Here is a 24,097-nt window from a genome sequence, read left to right on the forward strand (position 1 = left end):
ACACCCCCTATACATGTGAAACATACTCCATACGTGGACGGATAAGGGCCCTGTACAGAGTTAGCAGGTGGGGGGGATGAAAAACTGGCGGAGATGACTCGGAACACCTAATTCCTTAGAAGCTGTTTTAGCTAGAGATATGTGAAGTTTCCAGTTTAGATTACACCTAATTCCTTGGAAGCTGTTTTAGCTAGAGATGATATGTGAAGTTTCCAGTTTAGATTATAAGTAAAGGACAGACCGAGGATGTTCAGTGTAGAAAAGTGGGACAGTTCAGTGTCATTAAAGAAGAGGGGACATATTAAGAAGGTTGTGTCGAGTTGATAGATGAAGGAATTGAGTGTTTGAGGCATTGGAAATTACAAAGTTTGCTCTGGCTCAATCAAAAATTTTAGAGATCAGAAGTCAGGCGTGGCTTCCTTGCGTGAGCTGCTTACTTCCTGAAGGGTTGGACGTCTGCTGGTGGAAGACGTTACAAAGTAGTTCTCTATGGATTCTTTCTTTTTTTTTTTTTTTTTTTTTTTTACTGTTGTGAGTCTCCTATTTATTTATGTGTTGGCGTTATTCAATTCTTTTAGTATAATTGGGATTGATCAATTTGATACCAGTAAGAACAGAGATGTCGAGTCGAGTCACTAATATCGCAAGGAAACATTTAGTTCACGGTGTGGACTTGTCTTGCGTAAGTAGGTACATACTGAATTTTGAAACAAGCTGTTGTTTGTTTAATCCGTTTTAACCTAATATTCTACAGGTATTTTAAAACTGCAGGATGCCTCATCGTTTTGATGCTGGAGAATAAATAGGTAATGATTTAACACAAGATTAATACATTTCTACACAATTTTATTTATTTTTAGATTTACGCGAACTATTTCTTCATTAAAAGTTCTCAAGACGTGATTCGCGTAAAGTTTCATTTGGAAGAAATCTTTATGGGCAAAAACCTTGCTGGGTGCACGAACCCATATGTAACGTTAGTTATTTCTATATTAAATGCCTTCCCGTGAAGAGAAGACCTATGAATGTCGGGAATATGAACACTTGGAACAGATATGCGACAGACGGCATCAGTGTCACTGGTCGCTCATCACGCTTATATTTCTCTGCTGAAAGCAAACGCATGTCTGTAATTTCTGTTCTCATTATTCTGTTGTACCTTTATTAAGAAATGAGAACTCACAATGTTACATGTAGACATAATATGCATTATAGAGAAGGATCGCGATAATTAGTTAATATTTATGAGTTTTTGAGTTTTTGTTACTTGTTTTTTTTTTACTTGTCAACAGCGTTTAGGTGTTGACTGCTACTTGAATTACGTACTTCGAGACTGCCAAACACACGTATAGATTTCCTGTCTTGAATGACACTTGTTCGGCAGTACCAGGGCTTAGGGCAAAATAAAATTAACCAGGAAGCACTCGGAGTGCATATTTCGCCTACTTCATGTAGTGATACAGAGTATGACAAAGTTCCCTACACTTCACTGAAGTGTAGGCAGTGTAAGTCAACGTTCCCGTAGACTTATAATGCCAGGGGAATCTACCGGAGCTTGAAAAGAATTCTAGTCTCCTGGATATCTGAATCCCACAGACAATCTTGTGTTGTTCTTTGGTCCAAAGTTATTTTTCTTCCCAAAAACTGATTGCAGTCTATTGATATATTTTTAAGTTTTTCCTATGAGCAGGCAGAATATTGATATATTTTTTAGTTTTCCTACGAGCAGGCAGAACATGAGTTAATGATACCTCAGTCAGCTTCACTTGAGTTCCATTTAACATAAGAAATCCAGTGTGTATTCACAAACTCACCAAATCCTTGGGCAAGGGCGTTCAAGCTGAACATTACGCCTCCTTGAATGGGAAATGGAGGAATGTGGTGGGGAATGAGGGAACGAGAGGACAAAAGTCGATGACGAAGAAAGGTATGTAGCGGGTAGACGATGAAGAGGCGTTGGAGGAAAGCCGTGTCTGTGGAAGACGTGTCTGGGAGAAAATTATTATTCTGTTGTAAACCAAAAATACGCTCTCTTTTAGGAGCACAAATAAGTGACATTGTTGTGTTGATACTATAAAATTTTCAGGCTATTAATACTTCTAGTAAACATTCAGCAATCGCCTCCAGTAACGTCGATGTTTTGATCTCAATTTAGACCAGTGTGACATTTCAGAGATCAAGTAATGGTTAATTTGTATACACACAGTATATTGTAGGGCGGACGTATTCCCTTCGGTTGTGTATCCTTTATCTATTGAGTGCACCAAGGCTCAAACTTGAATTAACGGGACAAAATTATGCATTAAAGGCCTCTTCTGTTTAAAGCAATTAATCAAAAATAGAATAAATCCATTCAAGAAAGGTGTTTATGTAAAATAAAGGTAATGGAAACACGCAGGGATAGATGACAAGGAAAATCACGAAGCATAATTAAGTTGTGATGGAATAGTCAAGCTTACATTCTCCAACGACGAGTGTTGAAATACTCGACATTAGGGGCATTAGGCTTCTTTATGTAATTCCAATGGTAGAAATTTTTGATTAAAAATTTATTAAAAGACTGTGATTACTTTTATTACTATATTTTCTTTTCTTTTAAATTAACATTAGATTACAAAAACAATCGTAATCTAAGCGTAAATATACTTTGCTAGTTACGACGTGCAATGACCGTTTTTTTTTTTCACAGTGGAGGACTCGGTGCAGATGAGTCCCAGATGCGGCATGTGACACTGTCCCACTACAATCCTGAGGTGGATTGGCGGCGTGCCTGACTAGGTACAGTACCTGTTGCCGTGTAGTTCTGGCAAACAGACGGAGCGGGAAGACTTCCCGTGGACGCTCATACATTACTTACATTCTGGTAATGTTGTGGCGGTGCCGGGTGTGGCGTGCAGCATCCCTGGGTGTTAGGGCGGGGCGGCATCTGTGCACGTGTCGGGCTGCTGTAATACCAGTGCTGTCTCTCTTCCCGCCCTGGGAGGGGCTCCTAAGTATCTCCTATTATAACGCTCGCAAAAAATATACGTAAAACATTACTCATTGCGTGGAAAGCTCTTGTCGTAATGTTGATGATGATGATAATGATGATGATGATGATGATGATAATAATAATAATAATAATAATAATAATTATTATTATTATTGCCAATATCATGATTACTACTACTACTATTATTTCTACTCCTTTTATTACCACTATCTCTACTACTGTTATTACTACTATTTCTACTACTATTATTACTATTACTACTATTTCTACTACTACTACTACTACTACTACTTGTAATTTTTAATATCTAGTTTGGAATGGAGAAAAAAAAAAAAAAATGTGGTGTAACCCTAAATGAACAGTCATCACTAACCAAGGATGATGTAATACGTTGATAGAGATGAAGAAACTGGCGAGGGTAAGCCTTGTTCTTCATGAAAAAAAAAAAAAAATACTAGAAGTGTCAGGCTAATAGAATGACAACCCAGGGGAACAAATTAATAAATGTCGACATAGAACAAGTTTGATAAGAGCAAACCGAGACTATAAGGTGTCAAATACAAGAGACAAGCAGGAAACAGGCGAGTGAACGGAACAGGTATGAAAAGACCGTGTTCAGGAGTTTACTCACACTTATCTTGACCTGACCGCCTGCTTTGTAGTGTGTGTGTGTGTGTGCTCACGTTCATGTTCGTGTTGCTTACAAAATTAATTTAAACGTTGGGGAGGGAGACGGACGGCAAGTCTCTATTGCCATTCCGATACTGTTAGTGTGTGGTTCTTTGTTGTCTCTCCGCACAGGGATGCGCCGCCCGTTCCGGAAAGTCTGGACGGGCAGTTAAGTTGAGTCAGCTGCTCGTGCAAGAAAGGATGCGAACTCTAGCCACGTTGGGCTGGGAGCTCATCAGGCGGCAATACTTAACAACCACTGCCTCATCCCATTACAAACAATGAAAGATTTCTCCTTAAAAAAAAAAAGACATAATTAAAGCAATTGTTTGCGTCATATGTAGAGGACATCGTCGAATTATTCACACTGTTGGCCACATCGCAACTTTCCTATATTTCGAAATAGCATTTTCTTCATGCATTTTTCTTCTATTTCTCTTTTTTTTTTTTCGATTAGTGATGTGGAGTCGAAATAACTATGTAATATTTAACTTCTCAAGAGCCAATGTACTGAAATCCGGTGACGTATGAAATCAAGAGCTTCCTGTCAAATTTTTAGTTCGTTTTCAATTGTTCAAACTTCAGAGTTCTTTGTTGCCGGCCTGCAGTGCATGTTGTCACCGCCGTCGCCGCCGCCGCCGCCGCTGCTGCTGCTGTTGTTACTTGCAAAACTCTTTCATCACGAGGCGACGGAGATAGTTTCTGCGACTTAAAAAAAAAAAAAAAAATTAAGTAATTTCCCTGCCTTGACGCCAAACTGTCGATCATACAAAGATAATACAAAACTACAAAGACAAAAAAAAAAAAAAAAAAAAAAAAAAATACTATGGTGAAAAATTCAATGATAGCGTGATTCCCCATGGGCGTGTACCTTTAACTCGATGCTTAACATGAACACGGCATCCTTAGCCATCCCACACCCTCACGCCGCCAACGAGAACAGCGGCAACAAGCAAAAAGGGAGAAGTGACAGGGACGAGGGGGACAGCCAACTGTCGTAGGGGCGGTGGAGGACGGAGAGAATGAACAAGTGGGAGAGCCGTCAATCGATCGCCGTAGGGTTTAAATTCTCGCTCTAGTTTCCTGTTATTAAAGGCGTTCTTCTTGCCCCTCTACATCTGTGAGTGGTTGCAAGGGGATGCCGAGCAAACGGGGTCACCATAGGCACCTGCAAGGAAAGAAAATTTGGCCTAGAGTATCTTGTAACAGTCTGATAGCTCCCTTCCAGGTTGAGAGCGCGTGGGGGTAGGGGGTCTTTGCACTCTAGGGATGGGTGAAGGAGTAGCAGGGGAGCTTACGTTTCTCGACAGTGTTTCAATTTTGGAGAGGACGGGAGACGTCAAAGAGGGCCTTGCGGGTCAAGTGGACCGCTGAATGTCAGGACTTTACTCATAGAATGACGTCACATTCTTACATAACCTACCGAAATACTCGACCTGAGGCAGTGACCTTAATGAGGTGCTTCCATAGTCTTTTCATTTCTACCCACAAGTGTTTTCAGCGTACGTTTTAGTGTTGTTTTGTTTGCAAAATACAACAGATACTAATATAAATGAACATGCGGATAAGGGAGAACTTTGCTACCTTGATATTAAAAGGAGGGGCAGGTGCTGGAATAAGAGACGGCGGATCAATTACTCTGGTGGTGACGGCTTCCACGGTGCCAGAACAGATAATCATAAACATCTAGTGCAGTTTTGTTGACTTACCAAAACAGGAATCTGCGGCGCATTTGACTGCTCACAACCATATAATGACCAAATCACCTTAACCCAAACCTGTGCTTTCTCGTTAAACTTTGTAGTTACTTTTTGGTAGTTGCAATATTAAATAATGTACTATTATTATGTCAGGTTTATATCGTTGTTTGATTTGCGCTTCATTTATCTGGTTCTCTCTACCCTTGCTTTCATGGAAAGCTTGTCTGAGATGTTGAACAGTGATGGTACTTCCCTCATCACCAACCAACTGAATCCAATGCAACTCCTCTTGCAGTTGAGGTCCACCCACTTTGGTGCTGAAATTTAAATGTGAAAGGCCATTTTCAGCCAGTATCGCTGATAGGCCAGTCCCGCTCGCCCGCCTCTGCCTGGGAGGAGCGAGCGGCGGCTCCCTGATACCAGGTAGTGACAACAGCTGTCACCGGTCATTTATGGTCACGCGTGTCATGTCAGTGGGAAAAAAAAGTAAATAAATAAGTAATAATAATAATACTTACTTAGTTCAACAGAGTGATGTTCACATTTAGAAGTTTTACTTGTATTTTACAAATTATTAAATATGACTCCTATGTTTGTTTGGTTATTTTTTTTATTAGCTTAGTGATTTTTTCTCTGAAAATAAAATAAAAAAGAGAAACAGCTAGAATCTTTAGTAGTACCAGTGTCTCATCAAGTAAGAAACTATATAACAATCTTCAACAACATTAGACCTTTCCTGCTCTTACTCGTTAATACCTGACCTGAGTGTGTATGGAGGATATTCATCTCGGGCACGAACAACGCCGGAATTCTAAATTTCTTGTTGAGAGGCGGCAAAGGCTTCACGGTGTCACCATAGCAGCTAGCTAGTATCACCACGCTTGTTTCACCTCTCTGACCCTCTATATTCTCGGTGGACGTTCCCCTTGAATCTTGTTCTTGATGTTGCTTCGCTTGTTCGCAAGTAGTACGCCACGCTTTCCTCTCCGTAGCACAGCGTGACTCTTATAAGACCTTCTGCCGCAAGTAGGGAAAAGAATAATTGGTTTTATATATATATATATATATATATATATATATATATATATATATATATATATATATATATATATATATATATATATATATATATATATATATATATATATATATATATATATAGTGTGTGCGTGTGTGTGTACACTTAGCACTTTCTTGAAATGGGTAAAGTGTTGTGTTGTGTTGTACGACTCGGCGAAGCGTCGTTAGTTGTTGGTTTGGACATGCACGAATCAGTGCTGGCCCTGAAATGGCCACAACAGTGCAGGCGTTTGAAGCTCGCAGGCTGCCGCCGCCTCCACGACCGGTGAATTAATTCTTCCGTTTCCTCCTCTATACCACGTCTGATTCCACAATGCTGCAGGAATTCGGATTTGTACATTTGGCTGACTATTCACATGAATTAAAACAATAACTGCATTTTTTTTATATATATACTTGTTGATTTTATGAAATATGGAAACAGTAGTAACAGTAATGCTGTTGCTGAAAATAGTGATGATGATTGTGAAGATGGTGATGATGACGGTGATAATAATAATAATAATAATAATAATAATAATAATAATTACAATAATAATAATAATATAACAATACGTTTACTGGACGAAAGGAAAAATATAATGCCTCTAGTAATCAGTAACAAACCACATCATTGACGTTCAAGAAAGGACACTCCGAAGACTGTGCAAGTCTGTGTAAATGTGGAAAATTAGGCGCATTTTGGAGATACTTGATAAACAGCGACAAAAAGTGAATAAGTGATGACTGGAACAACCTTTTCGATGTCAACTTAAGAATGGACGATGCAAACAAGAGAGAGTTGGCCCTTCCATAACAATTTCCTCTAGACTTTAAAATATAATATTTTGTACTTGGTTTTCAGTTGCTTTTATTTATTTATTTTTTGTTTATTGTTAGTTTTCTGTAATTCATTAATAATAGCGCTGTGTTCAGAAATTTGGTCTTGTATTGTCTCCTCTTCCTCTGCTATTCAAACTCGATACTTCTGTTGTTGTTATTGATGTTGTTGTTGTTGCTGTTGTTGTTGTTGCTGTTGCTGTTGTTGTTTGGTGGTGGTGGTGACTACTATTAATTCTATTGGCCTAATGATGTAGGGGTAAACACGGCCGGCTCTCACATAAGAGGTTCCTGGTTCGAATCCCGGATTCGTCTTCTTTCATGCTATGGTCGCCGTTCACTAAACGGTGAATACGAACAGGACATAAGCAGTGAAGCTGACTGACTTCCTGGCAGCTCAAGGCTGCCCTCCTGTTTGTGTGTGTGTGTGTGTGTGTGCTCGCGCTTGTTACAAGATTCAGGAGCAATTTATACCACATCCTGAGGAGCGAACAAACTGAGTATATATATATATATATATATATATATATATATATATATATATATATATATATATATATATATATATATATATATATATATATATATATATATATATATATATATATGAACAAAAGGGGATAGTTATCTAAAAGGTTGTGTCGAATTCATGTATAGAGGAATTGAGTTTTAAGGTATTGTACAATAGAGTTTCCTCTGCCCCAGTCAGAAATTTTAGAAAGATCTAAAGCCTGGCATTCTGTGACTTCCCTGCAGGAGTTCCTGAAGGGTTGGATGTCTATGAATAGACGTGGAAAAATACATGGTGGTATCATCTCCATAAAAGTGGATAGAACAAGAAGTTTGGGTTGGAATATCATGAACGAGTAATAGGAAGTAAATGGGTCAAAGGACAGAATCGTGAGGAACTCCACTATTTATAGACTTAGGACAAGAACAATAACCGTTTACCACAACAACAAAATAACGGTCAGAAACAAGGCATGAGATGAAGTTACAGAGAGAAAGATAGAAGTCGTAAGAGGGTATTTTGGAAATTAAAGTTTTGTGCCTGACTATTAAATGTTTTTAAAATGTTTAAGGCAACACAAAATTTCTCCAATATCCCTAAAAGAGGGTGACCAAGACTTAATAAAGAAAGCCAGATAATCAGTAGATTGGCCATAGCGGAACCTATACTGGTGGTCAGATATAAGGTAGTGAAATGAAAGATCTTCCTGTCCAGGATAGCTTGAAAAACTCTTGAAAGACAAAAAATTAAAGCAAATGAACAGTAGTATGAAAAGTTATAATGATACTAATTTTTAGGAACACGCTGAACGTAGGCAAACTTCCAGCAGGAATGTTGACAGATACAGTACGAGTTTGACTAAGCAAGAAGCAAGCACGGAGGCACAATTATAGAAAATAATAGGAGAGACAACATCAAGCCCATAAGACTTGCAAGGCTTAAGGCCAGCGAGGACATGGAAATATCTTACGGAAGAATCTTATTGGGAGGTATGAAATAGTTGGAGGGTGGAGGAGAGGGAGAAACAAATCTTGAGTCGTCCGGAGCTGAGAATTTAACAAAGGTCTGAATGAAAAGTTAGGCTTTAGAGTTTGACGAGATGATAGAGGTGCTATCAGATTAAGAGAAAGGAGCGAAAGATGAAGAAGAAACGTTGTTGGTGATATTTTTGTCGAGGTGTCAGAAGTCACGAGAGGGAGTTAGATCTAGAAAGTTTCGACCTTTTCTACTGATGAAGGAGTTTTGGTTAGTTAGAGAACAGTCTTGGCATGATTCTGGGCAGGAATGTGAAATACATGAGTGTCAGGAGATGGAGAGTACTGTTTGTGGTCCGTGTGTGTATTATGTGCGCTTTGTTCGTATGATGGCAGGTCTACTGATGTATAACCCAGACAATGATATCGTCCATGCATATGGTGCAGGTAGTGCATTTTCTATGTTATCCTATACTTTTCCGCTTTCAATTGTGAAAAAAATCCGGGAATTGGGAACAGGATTGGGGGAAACTCCTATTATCGTGTTAATTAAGTACCTTTTTGCGCTCGACAACATTTTCACTTTCCTCTACCATTGCCATGCGTTGGCCATAAATGCCTCCTTAACACCTTCAGCCTCACCTTCCAAGCCCCACATCTTTACTACGCGTAAAGCAATAATAACATCCACTAACACTGTTCGTAAGGGATTGTATTACTTTTCCGATTTCCTATGAGATGATTAATGACACGATTACCTGTAGTTCCGTGAAAAATTTTTTTGCAACGCTGAATAGTTCCAGTGTAATTGCTGCTTTTCAGCCCTCAATGAATATATTTTTTTTAAGACAAATTACAGAGAAAAATGTATTATGTCTTAAATTTCTAAATGTCTCTTGTCCTACCAGTCAATACAGCATTGGCATTATACAGCGTTATAGACAAACTAGTACATGTGCTTGTATATGTATATTTTACGCATCTTTTTGCAAGTTTACATCACAATATTTCGTCCGTTTTCAGTGACGAAAATCTAGTATTTTTTTTTTTTGTGCGTGCGTTATGAGCCAATCATTAGTTGATTCCACTGTGTATTTCTATTGTATTACGTTTTATTGTAAATCAACAGCACTAAAATTGCTTGTGTGGAGCTTTACGAAAACATGGTTTATATGATCGTTGTAGCTCCTACGAAAGAAAAGTTTAGTAAAGTCACCCGGGAATAACTTGAAAGCCGCTTCACCGAATTCGATAAAATGCCGCCGGCGGTGTAACCCTAATGAATCGTTGCCTGCACCAGCGCGTGGAAGGCTTTTTAGGTGCAGCTGCTGCCGTCTTTATGACCCCTGCTTTACTTCCTCCGTGTATTTTCCCTCTCCAGCCTTACGCTTTATCAAAGACTCGGAAGTAATTTTGAGATGTAATGATACGTTCCTGTGTGAGGCTGAATGTGGTCATTACCGAAGCCCTGCTCTTGCTTAGCCCGTCCTGCTCCCCTTGCTCAGTATGCGTGTGTCCGTCTGTCTGTCAGTCTGTCTGTTCATCTGTCTGCTTGATTGTCTTTATTCCTGTGTGCATGTCTGCAAGGCATTCATTCATCTCATTCATTCTGTCCTGTCTGTCTGTCTTAGTCAGTCAGTCTGTCTGTCTCAGTCAGTCTGTCTGTCTCAGTCAGTCAGTCAGTCAGTCAGTCAGTCAGTCTGTCTGTCTGTCTGTCTGTCTGTATGTATGTATGTATGTATGTATCTCTCTCTCTCTCTCTCTCTCTCTCTCTCTCTCTCTCTCTCTCTCTCTCTCTCTCTCTCTCTCTCTCTCCACAAACTCTAACAAACTCTAGCATTGTACATATTGCATCGAGGGAAATAAAAAAAAAAAGTAAATAAATAAATAAAATGTACAGTAACTGGGAATCCTTTGAAGTCATCAGTGCGGAAGCCTACGAGTACAAGCCAATCCTCCTTCGTTGTCAGGAAGGGCTTCGTGTTGGTAATCTTATAAACCTGCTATAAAACAGGCTCAGTTATTTATAACTGTCAAAAAAACCTATGGTTTTCAAGTGTCGCTGCAACTTTCGTAAGTAATTTTCTTTGCGAGAACTATTTAAATTTTCTAGTGTATTATCCAGTAGTTTTATTCCTTCTTTTTAAGTGGTAGATGCGAAACTGAGGTTTGGATGTTATTGGAATAATGAAAAAAAAAAAAATGAAGTAGCACTGAAAACACCCAAAGAAATCTGATGTAGATCGAGAGAAAAGTGAAAATTTAACAAGGAAAACGTGGCGACGAACCCAGTGAGACTTTAAGTGGGGAAAAAAAAAATAATGGTAAAACATACTCAACTCAGGAAGAGCAGAACAATTCAGAAACCTATACATTGAAGTATGAGAGAAATCTGATATGAAATCTGAATCCTAAACGGACCGAATGGAAAGTACGGAAGCACATTATAGTACTGGAAGCTATAAGACCGAAAACAGACTCCGTGAAGTTGCAGGGAAACCCTGTCAAGCTGAAAACAAAAGTGAAGCCACTGAAAACGGGATTTCAGGAAGGAAAGAAAAAAAAATGTTTTAGAGGTCACTTTCTCCATTAAAGAACGCAAGTAAAAATGTGGATGCCACAGTGGTTGATTTTTTTTTTTTTATTCAATCATTCTAGCCAAAGAATTATAATTTTTGTCATCGTCTCCCTTTAAAAACCCGATGTTTGATAGCAATATTTGACTTTCGCTGGCTAGTAGAGAGCGTAGTATGAACTATTGTTGATGGACAGCTGCACCTCTCAAGTGTTCTAGTCAATTAGTACACCTGGGTGTCAGCAGGTGGCCAGTAGACCCATCCATGGTGATGAATGCTAGTCTGTTTCTTACACTTAATGTGTTGTCAAAGTACTCGCAGAGACCATAATAGCAAATAACCCGCTCCTTTGAAACCTCACGTAGAAAATTATAGCACTTATTTAGAAATTCATAGGGATTATTGTTACTTGCAAACTGAGAGTGGAAAGGAAAAGGTTCTCTTTATAATCTAAGCTCTCTTACCCGTCCTTGAATTGAATCCAGTTGGCACAGACTAAAAAGAAGTCCTTGAAGTGGCCACATGACGCACACCTCTCCACGCTAACCGCAAGAGAAGAGTGGCATCGGATTACCTGCTCCAGGGTCAGTGACATCGACCGCGCCTTAGTCAAGAGTGAGTCGGGCTGACACTGGCTGACTGAGAGCTTTCATGTAAATATTAATATGGTCCATATCTACTGAAAATTACTTGGTCAAGAGGAAGCATAGATGAATTTAACAAGTATTTTCTGGTTCGCACACACACGCAATAAAGAAATAGATAAAAAAAAAAAAATAGTTCATTCTTATCCTAATAATGATAATTATTCATCTCCTATATCCAATGACGAAATGGCATTTTAAATTGGAGATTTATTGATTTATTTTTTAACGTAAAAAAAAAAGCGAACGTTTACCTACTGTTAACATTCTTAGCATACATCAAATACTGTGGAATATCTGCGTGTGGATAAGTTTTGTATTTGTTTCTACCCACTCGTACTGAAGAGATGGATTATTATTACTTGTAAATGAAAAATTAAGCGTTTTCCTCAATTGTGGATGTGCTCATGTTGAACACGTGACAAAGCAGTAAAAAAAAAAAAAATGAATAAAAAGATGAATAAATAAACAAAATATGAAAAAATGCACGCGATGGCCTGCCTGATCATCACTGAGTAAGATACTTTCTTGGGGCTAATGTATGTATACTGGAGATGTAGTATGTATGTTGGTATATAAGTAAATATGGAACATGGGGGATTTTCGCGTGATAAGGATGCCAACAAATAAACTGAATATTATTATTATTATTATCATTATTATTATTATTATTATTATTATTATTATTATTATTATTGTTATTATTATTGTTATTATCAGTATTTATTATTGTTATTATTATTATTATTATTATTATTATTATTATTATTATTATTATTATTATTATTATTATTATCATTATTATTATATTTTATTTATTTGTTTTTGTTTCACGGTTCACCTGCAGCAGTGCACAGAACACAGGAGGGACAACGGTTCCTTGCCTTTGCCATTAATGCCGCCGCATGACAGAAGGAGTGAGTGAGTGAGACAGTCAGCCTGAAGAGTTCCAGAGACCTGCTATATTCTAGAATGCATGGCAGGGACGGTTTAGTGGTGCATGCGGCGGGTAAATCTGTGCCGCACGGGCATCATGTAGATGGCCTAATTAGATTTTATTGATTTATAAACCTTAATATTCTGTCGTAAAGAACAAGACAGCCCTATAACATCATCTCATTTCATAAAAATCCTTATGTAAAAAATTCTACTTTTGAGAAAACAATTACTTGTGTGATAAAACAGATAAAAAGTTTGTAGTAAGGAAAAAAAAAAAAAAAAAGCGTTAGACTTCTTAACTGCCATTTTCCTCTTTCAAGCTCCAGCCTCCTTTATTTTAACTCCTGCCTCCAAATTCAGACCTACTCGTAATTCCCATCTCCCACCTCCCAACTCTTCCCTTCTACCACCTTGCGCCATCCTCTTACCTCCTACTTGCCTGTTCTTACTGCAGGAGCTAGAATTTTGGTCATCTCTTATTAGACTCGTTTCACATGTGCAGCAAGTCCGTACTGTTTATAGATGAATGAAGTCTTATCAGTCCATTCGCATGTCTGGCCGTGCGACCTGATTCCCGTGCGGCAGAGATTGACTGGCCGCATGCACTGCTGAACTGTGCGGCACCGTGTATTCTAGAATATAATAGAACTCTCTGGAGAGCTTCAGACGTATTATATTCTTATATTTATTTATTTATTTATTTATTTTATTTATTTTCTCTTCCTGTGTGGCAAGAGTGGTTCATCTGTGGCAGGGACAAGGAACTGTCTCTGCTGTCATTTTTATTTTCGTTTTGTGTACTTCTGCTGGTGACCTTATGGAAAATGTTGATCACAATAATAACAGTAATACTAATAATGATAATAGTAATAATAACAGTAATAATAATAATAATAATAATAATAATAATAATAATAATAATAATAATAATAACACGCTGGTGTGAGGGCATGCCTTTGTTACACCCCACTAATCAAATATCAAAGAGGTGTTCCTGCCATCCACATCATGACAGGTGTTTCTGGAGTGAGTAACATCATCCTTTATGGGCAAGCTTTCCAATTATGAGTCTTCGCAGGCTAAGGGGATCTAGAAGCCGCGCCCCCGCCTCTATCCTCTTTCGGTGGAACAACTGATTAGTGCACTTCTTGCCATTTCCCAAAATATTTTCTTTACGATCTTTTCAATCACCAGCTATCCTTGACCCAGCCTTTGCCACTGGAGACAGCGCGTGTCGACAGTCATATAGATGATTTTTTTTTTTTTATAAATAACATTTATTTTCTGAATAATTAATACGTTGATGTCATTATTGCTTTTCAATTGATATTCATGAAAATCAATAAAGGCTAAGACTATGTAATTGGTAAGGAGATTGAAAATATACTTCATATAATTTTTTTGGGGAAATGACAACCAGCCAGGTCTTCTGCTGAGAGGGAAACCAGAGGGCGTGTCTTCTAGGCCAGCTTGTCCTGCAGTGACCACTGTAGTTTAGCGACTGGATTATTCTCTTGCTGAAGGTAAGCGAAACAATAAATGTCAGTGAATTCTATCGACATGCTTTTTAAGTAGTGTGGAAGATTTCTGAACCTTAACGATTGCTGATTTGCAGCTTTATTTAAGATTTTTTTCAGTCATATTATTAATTAGCCTTTCCCTAAGCGGATTCTCGAAAACAGCAATAGAAAATCAATGGTACTGTCATAATATTAAACCTTAAAAAAACCTGGAACAAATAACTTCATACAGGGACTGCCATGTGCAGGTCTAACAACTTTTTGCAGCTTCCCTTATTTCCTAATGTGCTTATAACAAATTACTTACTTAATCGCACCCATATGAGTGTCGTTTTCTGTGGCGCGTACTAGCAGCAATATACATTGGTGCATTTAGGTAAATAATATGTTGTTTGTTTCCACAGCTGCTTCTCTAGGTTTTACTTTGATGTCATTATTAATTTCCCATTGATATTTCCAAGACTCGGCTTAGGACAGGACTAATTGACATAATGAGTGAAAATACCTTGGATATGAATATATTGGGAAGTGGCATGAACATTACTAGTGCACCAATCATCTCCCCGCCGACTAGGAGGAGGGGGCAGGGTCGCGGCCTCTACACCAGGTTAGCCTGTGGAACTTTATATATATATATATATATATATATATATATATATATATATATATATATATATATATATATATATATATATATATATATATATATATATATATAAGAGGGATAGCAGCTAAGGGCAACAAAAATCCAATAAGAAGAAAAAAAAAAAAAAGGCCCACTGAGATGCCGGTCCCCGCCCGAATAGGGTCCAAAGCGGTAGTCAGAAAGTGAAGGGTAAATGTCTTGAAATCTCCCTCTTGAAAGAGTTCAAGTCATAGGGAAGTGGAAATACAGAAGCAGGCAGGGAGTTCCAGAGTTTACCAGAGAAATAGATGAATGATTGAGAATACTGGTTAACTCCTGCATTAGAGAGGTGGACAGAATAGGGGTGAGAGAAAGAAGAAAGTCTTGTGCAGTGAAGCCGCGGGAGGTGGGGAGGCATGCACTTAGCAAGATCAGAAGAGCAGTTAGTATGAAAATAGCGGTAGAAGATAGTAAGAGATGCAACAATATGGCTGAAGACAGTTAGAGGAGAGGAGGTGATAAAACAAAAAGATTTTAGTTCCATCATGCCTAGAATAGAAGAGCGGTATGAGTGAGCCCTCCCCGCGCCCCAGACATGTGAAGCGTACTCCATACAAGGACAGATAAGGCTCCTGTACAGAGTTAACAGATGGAAGGGTGAGAAAAAACTGGCGGAGACGTCTCAGAACACCTAACTTCATAGAAGCTGTTTTAGCTAGAGATGAGATGTGAAGTTTCTAGTTTAGATTATAAGTAAAGGACAGACCGATGATGTTCAGTGTAGAAGAGAGAGAAAGTTGAGTGTCATTGAAGAAGGGATAGTTGTCTGGAAGATTTTGTCAAGTTGATAGATGAAGGAACTGAGTTTTTGAGGCATTGAACAATACTAAGTTTACTCTGCCCCAATCATGAACTTTTTACTTTCTGAAGGGTTGGACGTTTATGAAAAGACGTGGAAAAGTGCAGATGGTATCATCAGCGTAGGAGTGGATAGGAAAAGAAGTTTGGTTTAGAAGATCATTGATGAATAATAGGAAGTGGGTGACAGGACAGAACCCTGAGGAACACCACTGTTGATAAATTTAGGAGAACAGTGACCGTCTACCACAGCAGCAATAAGACGTTCAGAAGGGAAACTTGAAATGAAGTTACAGAGAGAAGAATAGGAGCCGTATGAAGGTAGTTTGGAAATCAAAGCTTTGTGTCAGACTCTATCAAAAGCTTTTGATATGTCTAAGGTAACAGCAAAAGTTTAACGAAAATCTCTAAAAGAGGATGACCAAGACTCAGTAAGGAAAGCCAGATCACCAGTAAAGCGGCCCTGACGGGATCCATACTGGCGATCAGATAGAAGTTTGTGAAGTGATAGATGTTTAAGAATCTTCCTGTTGAGGATAGATTCAAAAACTTTAGATAGGCAGGAAATTAAAGCAATAGGACGGTAGTTTGAGAGATTGGAACGGTCATCTTTTTTAGGATCAGGCTGAATGTAGGCAAACTTCCAGTAAGAAGGAAAGGTAGATGTTGACAAACAGACTTGAAAGAGTTTGACTGGGCAAGGTGAAAGCACGGAGGCGCAGTTTCGGAAAACAATAGAAGGGACACCATCAAGTCTGTAAGACTTCCGATTATTTAGGCCAGCGAGGGCATGGAAAACATCAGTGCGAAGAATTTTAATAGGTAACATGAAGTAGTCAGAGGGCGGAGGAAGGGAAGGAACAAGCCCTGAATCATCCAAGGTAGCGTTTTTAGCAAAGGTTCGAGGGAAGAGTTCAGCTGTAGAGATAGATAAGATGGCAGTGGTGCCATCTGGTTGAAATAAAGGAGGGAAAGAAGAAGCAAAGTTATTGGAGATGTTTTTTGGCTAGGTGCCAGAAGTCACGAGGGGAGTTAGATCTTGAAAGATTTTGACACTTTCTATTAATGAAGGAGTTTTTGGCTAGCTGGAGAACAGACTTGGCATCGTTCCGGGCAGATATATACAGCGCACGAGATTCTGATGATGGAAGGGTCAAGTACCTTTAGTATTCTACCTCTCTATAATGTATAGCACGAGAACAGGCTGTGTTAAACCAAGGTTTAGGTCGAGAAAAAGAGTGAGGAATGTACGCTTCCATGCCAGACACTATCACCTCTGTTATGCGTTCGGCACACAGAGGCGGGTCTCTGACACGGAAGCAGTAATCATTCCAAAGAAAATCAGCAAAATACCTCCTCAGGTCTTCCCAACTAGCAAAGGCAAAATGCCAGAGGCACTTCTGCTTAGGGGATCCTGAAGAGGGATTGGAGCGATAGGACAAGATACAGATATGAGATTGTGATCGGAGGAGCCCAACGGAGAAAAGAGGGTAACATCATAAGCAGAATAATTAGAGGTTAGGAAAATGTCAAGAATGATGGGCGTATCTCCAAGACGGTCAGGTATACGAGTAAGGTGTTGCACCACCCAAGAGTATGCGAGCATAATAACGAAGCCCCGTGACGCAAAGCACGCTCTCGTGACGCAAAGGTTACCAGAAAAAGAGAAAAAACCTATGATATTGGCTTCGCTTCGTGACCTCGTACTACACATACCTGTGAAAGCGTATTATCTCTAACGATCCATTGTAATACGGTACGTGCATCGGAGTTGGGAACACCTATGGTAGAAGAGGCTAATAACACAATAGGTCTAGTTAGTTCTTGACAAGGTGTTATGAAAGATATACAAAACTGAGAAAAGTGCTGCTTTGCTGAATGCATTTACTAAATGCATGTCCTCCAGAAGAGAAAAAAAGAAATAGTGTGTGTGTGTGTGTGTGTGTGTGTGTGTGTCATTCACCTACGGTCGTCTGCTGGTCACCCAGCCAGTCGTTCTCCCTACGGAAAGAGCTCAGAGCTCATACTGACCAATCTTTGGGTAGGACCGAGACCATTCACACGCCACACACCGGGACATCGAGGTCACAGCCTCTCGGATTACATCCTGTACCTACTTGCTGCTAGGTGAACAGGGACTACACATTAAGAGGCTCACCCATTTGCCTCGTCTCGCCAGGGACTCGAATCCGGTCCTTCTCGCTCGAGCTGAGCGTGCTAACCACTACACTACGCGGTGTGTGTATGTATGTGTGTGTTAGGAATATAGATAATGATATTAATAGTGGTAGTAGTAGTAATAATAATAATAATAATAATAATAATAATAATGATAATAATAATAATAATAATAATAATAATCTGTGGTTTGTTGATAGCAGCAACTGTGTAGTTAAAAAAATATACATATGTGTATGAAAAACAACTTGGTGTGCAAGCAAGACAGTTGGTTTGACCGTAAGAATATGAAGATCAACCTAATGATGACTTACATGGCATTCATGATATTCACAAGAAAGGAATTTTTTTTTTTCCTAAGGCTCTTAGTGCGTGCTCCGATTGGTTTGAATTTCTAAGCCGCACACAGCGCCGTGGACGAGGTGCTGGTGTTGGTAGCAGATCTTTGTTGACAAGGGTGCTGCGGGAGATGAACACCTAGTGACCTCAGGGCCTCATGGTGTGTGTGTGTGTGTGTGTGTGTGTGTTGGCAATATTGTTAATCTGGAGAACAATGCAAAACGATATTCATGCGATGAGCGGGAATTCAAAATCGGTTTGGGTTAGGATCGTGCGTGAAATTATATTTTGTCTTATTTTGGAACATGCAAACAGGCATGACTTTGCAAGCTTCTAAACAAAATGACTCGCTAAATAAATGACTGGTTAACTGCCTCTTGTTAAGGTTCCATACATGTGTTGAATTATTTGACGATGCTGGAGTAAGCTGAGCTGTTTGTTCTCATGATTTGTTTTTATCTATCCAAGGACAGTATGAAAAAAATATTCTATCTGCTCCCAGGGTCGGTACACCGTCACCTCATTGGTCATCTTCGCGGACCCACAGCTGGGGCGTGAATTATGTCTGAGGCAGGCGAGGTTACCGAGGCGGGGACTGAGCCACCACCTCCGAAGCGACCTTCCTCACTCCAAGTCGATGCTAAGGGGGTTCATGAGTATCCAGTTGGGTGGCAGGGCTGGCTGAAGGGTATAATCTACGTCTTCCTCTGGTGAGTGAGGACGATCATTCTTTTGTATGATTGTGTTAACGTAATTATTTTTGTGTGTGTGTGTGTGTGTGTGTGTGTGTGTGTGTGTGTGTGTGTGTGTGTGTGTGTGTGTGTGTGTGTGTGTGTGTGTGTGTGTGTTTAATTAAACTTTGATATCAAGCATCTCATCTTCTAAGTCTGTCACATACTAGTCATTTACATTAATACATTAATATTTGCTCATGTGAGATTGATACAGACTGGCATAGCCATTGATCATTGCACGGCATATGCAGTGAAAGCAAACGGAGCCTTTCTAAAACAAACATACGGAATACAGTGCTACACATATTGGTGTCACAAAATGGTTAGCTATTGAATATAATCAAACTGTAAACAACGTTACGCGATGCATCTTACATATCACCTGGCCCTCAGGTACGGCTCCATCCTGATGGGTTTCTTCTCCCTCTACTGCCCAATTTTACCCATCCTCTTCATATCTCGCCCTCTCTATCGAAGAGCCACGGAAGTCATCTTTACCATGTGGGAATGTTACGCTGTCGTAAGCATTTGGAAGCTGTAATTCCAAGAATTTTCAATTTACTCAATCATTATATGACTAAATTCAATGATATTGTCTTTTTCATGTTAATTAATTTCATAACATATTCATATTCATACTTCTGAAACAGGCTCTGATGGAGGTGCTGTATGGAGTGAAGTTTTTCCTTTCCGGGGACGTGATCCGCCCCAAGGAACGTTCTGTCATCGTTCTCAATCACAGAAATCGTTTGGACTGGAATTACTTCTGGGGTGCCTTGGCTCACGCTTCCTGCCCGCCGACCCACAACTGCAAAATTGTCCTGAAATCCGGCATAAGGAAGTTTCCTGGACTAGGTAAGTCCCTTTTCTTTTGTATAATTTTGAAAATTCTTAAAATGATACCGTGCATGTAAAAGAACATAAGAACATAAGAACATAAGAAATAAGGGAAGCTGCAAGAAGCGACCAAGCTTACACGTGGCAGTGCCTGTATGAAACACACCTACCTATTTCCATCTGTTATCCCCATCCATAAACTTGCCTAATCTTCTCTTAAAGCTCTCTAGTGTCCTTGCACTAACTACATGATTACTGAGTCCGTTCCACTCATCTACCGCTCTATTTGAGAACCAATTTTTTCCTATCTCCTTCCTAAACCTAAATTTTTTTAAGCTTGAACCCGTTATTTCTTGTTCTACCCTGGTTGCTGATCCTGAGAATTCTGCTTACATCTCCCTTGTTATAACCCTTATACCACTTAAAGACTTCTATCAGGTCCCCTCTTAACCTGCGTCTCTCTAGAGAATGTAAATTTAACAGCTTCAACCTCGCCTCGTAAGGAATACTCCTCATCCCCTGTATCCTTTTAGTCATTCTCTTCTATACTGATTCTAATAGACCTATATATTTCCTGTAATGTGGGGACCAGAACTGCACAGCGTAGTCTAGATGAGGTCTGACCAGCGCCAAGTATAACTTTAATATTACTTCCGGCCTTCTACTTTTAACACTCCTAAAAATTAATCCTAGTACCCTATTTGCCTTGTTTCTGGCTTCTATGCATTGTTTCCTTAGACGGAGTTCAGAGCTAACTATAACTCCTAAATCTTTCTCGTACCCTGTACCTACCAGAGTTTGGTTGTTTAATGTGTACCTATTGTGTGGGTTTCCTCTACCTACGCTAAGCACTTTGCATTTATTGATATTAAATTGCATTTGCCATCTATCCGTCCATTCATTCATTCTATCTAAGTCTGCCTGCAAGGCGATGGCATCCGATTCTGACCTAATTAATCTACCTATCTTTGTGTCATCCGCAAATTTACTAACATCACTACTAATTCCACTATCCAAGTCATTGATATACATTAGAAATAACAATGGCCCTAATACTGATCCCTGTGGCACCCCACTAATTACATGACTCCACTCGGATTTCTAGCCGTTTATTACCACTCTCTGTCGCCTGTTACCAAGCCATGACCCTATCCAGCCTAACACCTTCCCATCTATCCCGTGTGCCCTAACCTTTCTCAGGAGCCTTTGATTGGGTACCTTGTCAAATGCTTTACTAAAGTCCAGATATAAGATATCATAACTATCACTATTATCTACTGCCTCGTACACCTTACTGTAAAAACTTAACGAGTTTGTCAGGCAAGACTTCCCCTTCGTGAAGCCATGCTGTGACTGATTTATCAAGTTATGTTTGTCTAAATGTTCCCTAATGTTCCTCGCTATTATTGACTCTAACATTTTACCTACAAGTGAAGTTAAGCTGACAGGTCTATAATTATACGCTAAGGTTTTATCTCCTTTCTTAAAGATGAGTACTACATTAGCCTGCCTCCACATTACTGGTACCTCACCCGACTCCAGTGATTTCCTAAAGACAGAAACTAACGGCTCACTAATAATCTCTTTACATTCCTTAAGTACTCTGGGATATATTTCATCAGGTCCTGGTGACTTGAACTTTTTTAGCCTATCTATCTCCTGTTCCACTATCTCCCTAGTTATGGAAATATCTGTCAGCTTCTCATTCTCATCTGCTCTAAACACCTGTTCACTATCTGGCATATCCTGCATGTTTTCCTGGGTGAAGACAGTTAAAAAATAATCATTCAGAAGTTTACTTATCTCCTCCCCAGAACTAACCAGCTTCCCATCTGCTGCCTTTAATGGACCTACAGTATCCTTATTCTTCGTCCTGTATACCTGATAAAATCCCTTGGGGTCCGTCTTCGCCTGGCTGGCTACCTTTAATTCATAATTGGCCTTAGCTTTCCTCGTTAACTTCCTGACTGTTCTAACTAATTCATTATATTATGTCCTTAAAACTTCTTCACCTGCCCTTAATCTCTTATATATACTTCTTTTACGCCCTATATAAAGCTTTAACCTAGCAGTCATCCATTTAGGGTCATTTTTTTGTGATCTTATTGTTCTATACGGGATATTTGCTAACTGACCTGTATGAACTTTATCTACGAAATATTTATACAATTCATCTACATTTACTTCACCTAATCCTCTCATCTCGTCCCCTACCATCCTCTCCACTCCCTCATCTACTCGCCTCGACCTCACCTCTCTCATTGTATACGTAGGTAACAGAGTTAATGGATATAAATAAGCTATATATTAAACAAAAAATCTTAGTAACATAATAAACTTTTTAATTTTTATACTTTTCATATACTGCTAACACTATACAGGCACACAAGAAGCAAACATAAAAATATCAAGGACACTGCTTACTGAGAAAATTACCGTTTTAGCAATCGATCAATTTTCTGTATTCGTCACATGTCCCAATATTTGCACCTCAAAACCCATAATAAAATATAATCTATTAGTTACCTATGAATGTAAATCTAAATGTTTAGGAATAAGTTAAATCAGACAACTTGGAGAGGAAATAGACGGTTACATTTATTATTAGATGTTACTATGTAACTGAATATACATTTTCTGCTAGCATTTCACAAAAAAAAACGTCGTAAAATGCCAAATAAAACCACTCTTTCCAGTTTATAGAAACAAAAGGAGAAAATTTGCTTAGTAAAGTTGAAACTAGTGCCTGAGGAAGATAATTTGTTGTTGCGTAGTTATGCGTTCCCTGTAGTATTAATGTATGTTTTTTTTTTTTTTTTTTACTATTTTTGAAAATTCTGTTTGGTTTGGTTACACTTGTGTGGGGACGATCATTTTAATTAACAGAACACTCTTGCTTTCTTCCTTCCTACAGCTTTTGCGCTTACGTTGTACTGTAGCTGCGACTATGTCATTGCCCTCGGATGTTAAATCGAAACCTCACTTGACCTGGACCTTACTGTTAATAACTAACAGTATGTGGCATTACTATTCGTAAAGGAGTCCTGTATGTTCACTCTCCGGTCTCGTTTTATTAGTTTATAACAATGAATAGTTAAATGGTTACGAGGCTGGTGTAGCAGATGCCAAAGGTGTCCATTCTTCACCTTACCCCCTCCCTGAAGGTTGGATCATGCAGATGTGTTGCTTCCTATACATCCACCGCCGCTGGGAGGAGGACCAACGACTCATGAACAACGTCCTCGGCTACTTCAGGGACATCAATCACACTTTCCAGGTGCTATAGTCTGTCAATCAGTCAATCAGTCAAGCCAGTCATAGCGTCGTCTGTTAAGAATATAAACACTTCAGGGAAACAAGAAGTTAGTCAGCCACACAGTCATCAGTTACTCGGCCATCCCATCAGGGAGCCAATAAATCAGTCAGTCAGTCACTCACTCACTCATTCTTTTAATTGATTAGATAATCAGATAGTAGGCTCCACAACACACACACACACACACACACACACACACACACAAACACACACACACATGAGTTAATTTTAATTTCCACAAGCAGGAGTCTGACAATGGGATTAATTCTTGCAAACCATAATGACATAACACCAAATGTTCATTAATGAAATGTGAGTGAGTGTGGTAGGTGTAAGAGTTTCCCTTTATGCAATTCACAACACTTGTTTTAAGCGTAGCCAACCACAGGTACTTCTGTTCCCCGAGGGAACCAATCTTACTCCGCACACGCAAAAGAAGAGCGAGGAATTTGCATGCAAGATGGGACTTCGCCCGCTCACCCATCTCCTTCAGCCACGCACCACAGGCTTCACCTTCCTCGTCGATAAGCTTCGAAACAGTGAGTCACTCTGATAACACACACACACACACACACACACACACCTTTTTAATCGACGCAGCACATCTATCTGAGTCCGACCTTTGTGTTCGAGTATAGTTCCGGATTGCGAAAATTTTACTGCTTAAAGGAACTGATGTAATATAATTGGCATGCTGAGCTTCAATTTGTTAACGGTCTTGCAGATGTGTTGCTGTATCTCATTCATGAAGTGCACATAACAGAAGTGCAACTTTTCCAAGACTGT

The 24,097-nt window shown here is 39.3% G+C and overlaps 1 protein-coding gene across 6 annotated transcripts in view; it reads left to right on the top strand.

The window, feature by feature from the left end:
- LOC135106779 (lysocardiolipin acyltransferase 1-like) overlaps positions 1-24,097 on the top strand; it is a 40,630-nt gene that overhangs the window by 11,651 nt on the left and 4,882 nt on the right. For 2 of the 6 annotated variants that reach the window (XM_064016079.1, XM_064016080.1), the window contains exons 2-7: positions 2,690-2,778; positions 18,927-19,134; positions 19,552-19,678; positions 19,809-20,013; positions 23,160-23,272; positions 23,700-23,850. In XM_064016079.1, coding sequence (XP_063872149.1) covers positions 18,986-19,134; positions 19,552-19,678; positions 19,809-20,013; positions 23,160-23,272; positions 23,700-23,850 — 745 coding nt within the window. In that variant the 5' untranslated portion in view covers positions 2,690-2,778; positions 18,927-18,985. Of the gene's footprint in view, positions 1-2,689; positions 2,779-6,665; positions 6,707-14,324; positions 14,428-18,926; positions 19,135-19,551; positions 19,679-19,808; positions 20,014-23,159; positions 23,273-23,699; positions 23,851-24,097 lie in introns of those variants that run through there. The other 4 variants (XM_064016082.1, XM_064016078.1, XM_064016083.1 and 1 more) reach the window with 3 other exon arrangements.

This window comes from Scylla paramamosain, chromosome 14 (assembly GCF_035594125.1).
Source record: "Scylla paramamosain isolate STU-SP2022 chromosome 14, ASM3559412v1, whole genome shotgun sequence".
NCBI classification, from domain to species: Eukaryota; Metazoa; Arthropoda; class Malacostraca; order Decapoda; family Portunidae; genus Scylla; species Scylla paramamosain.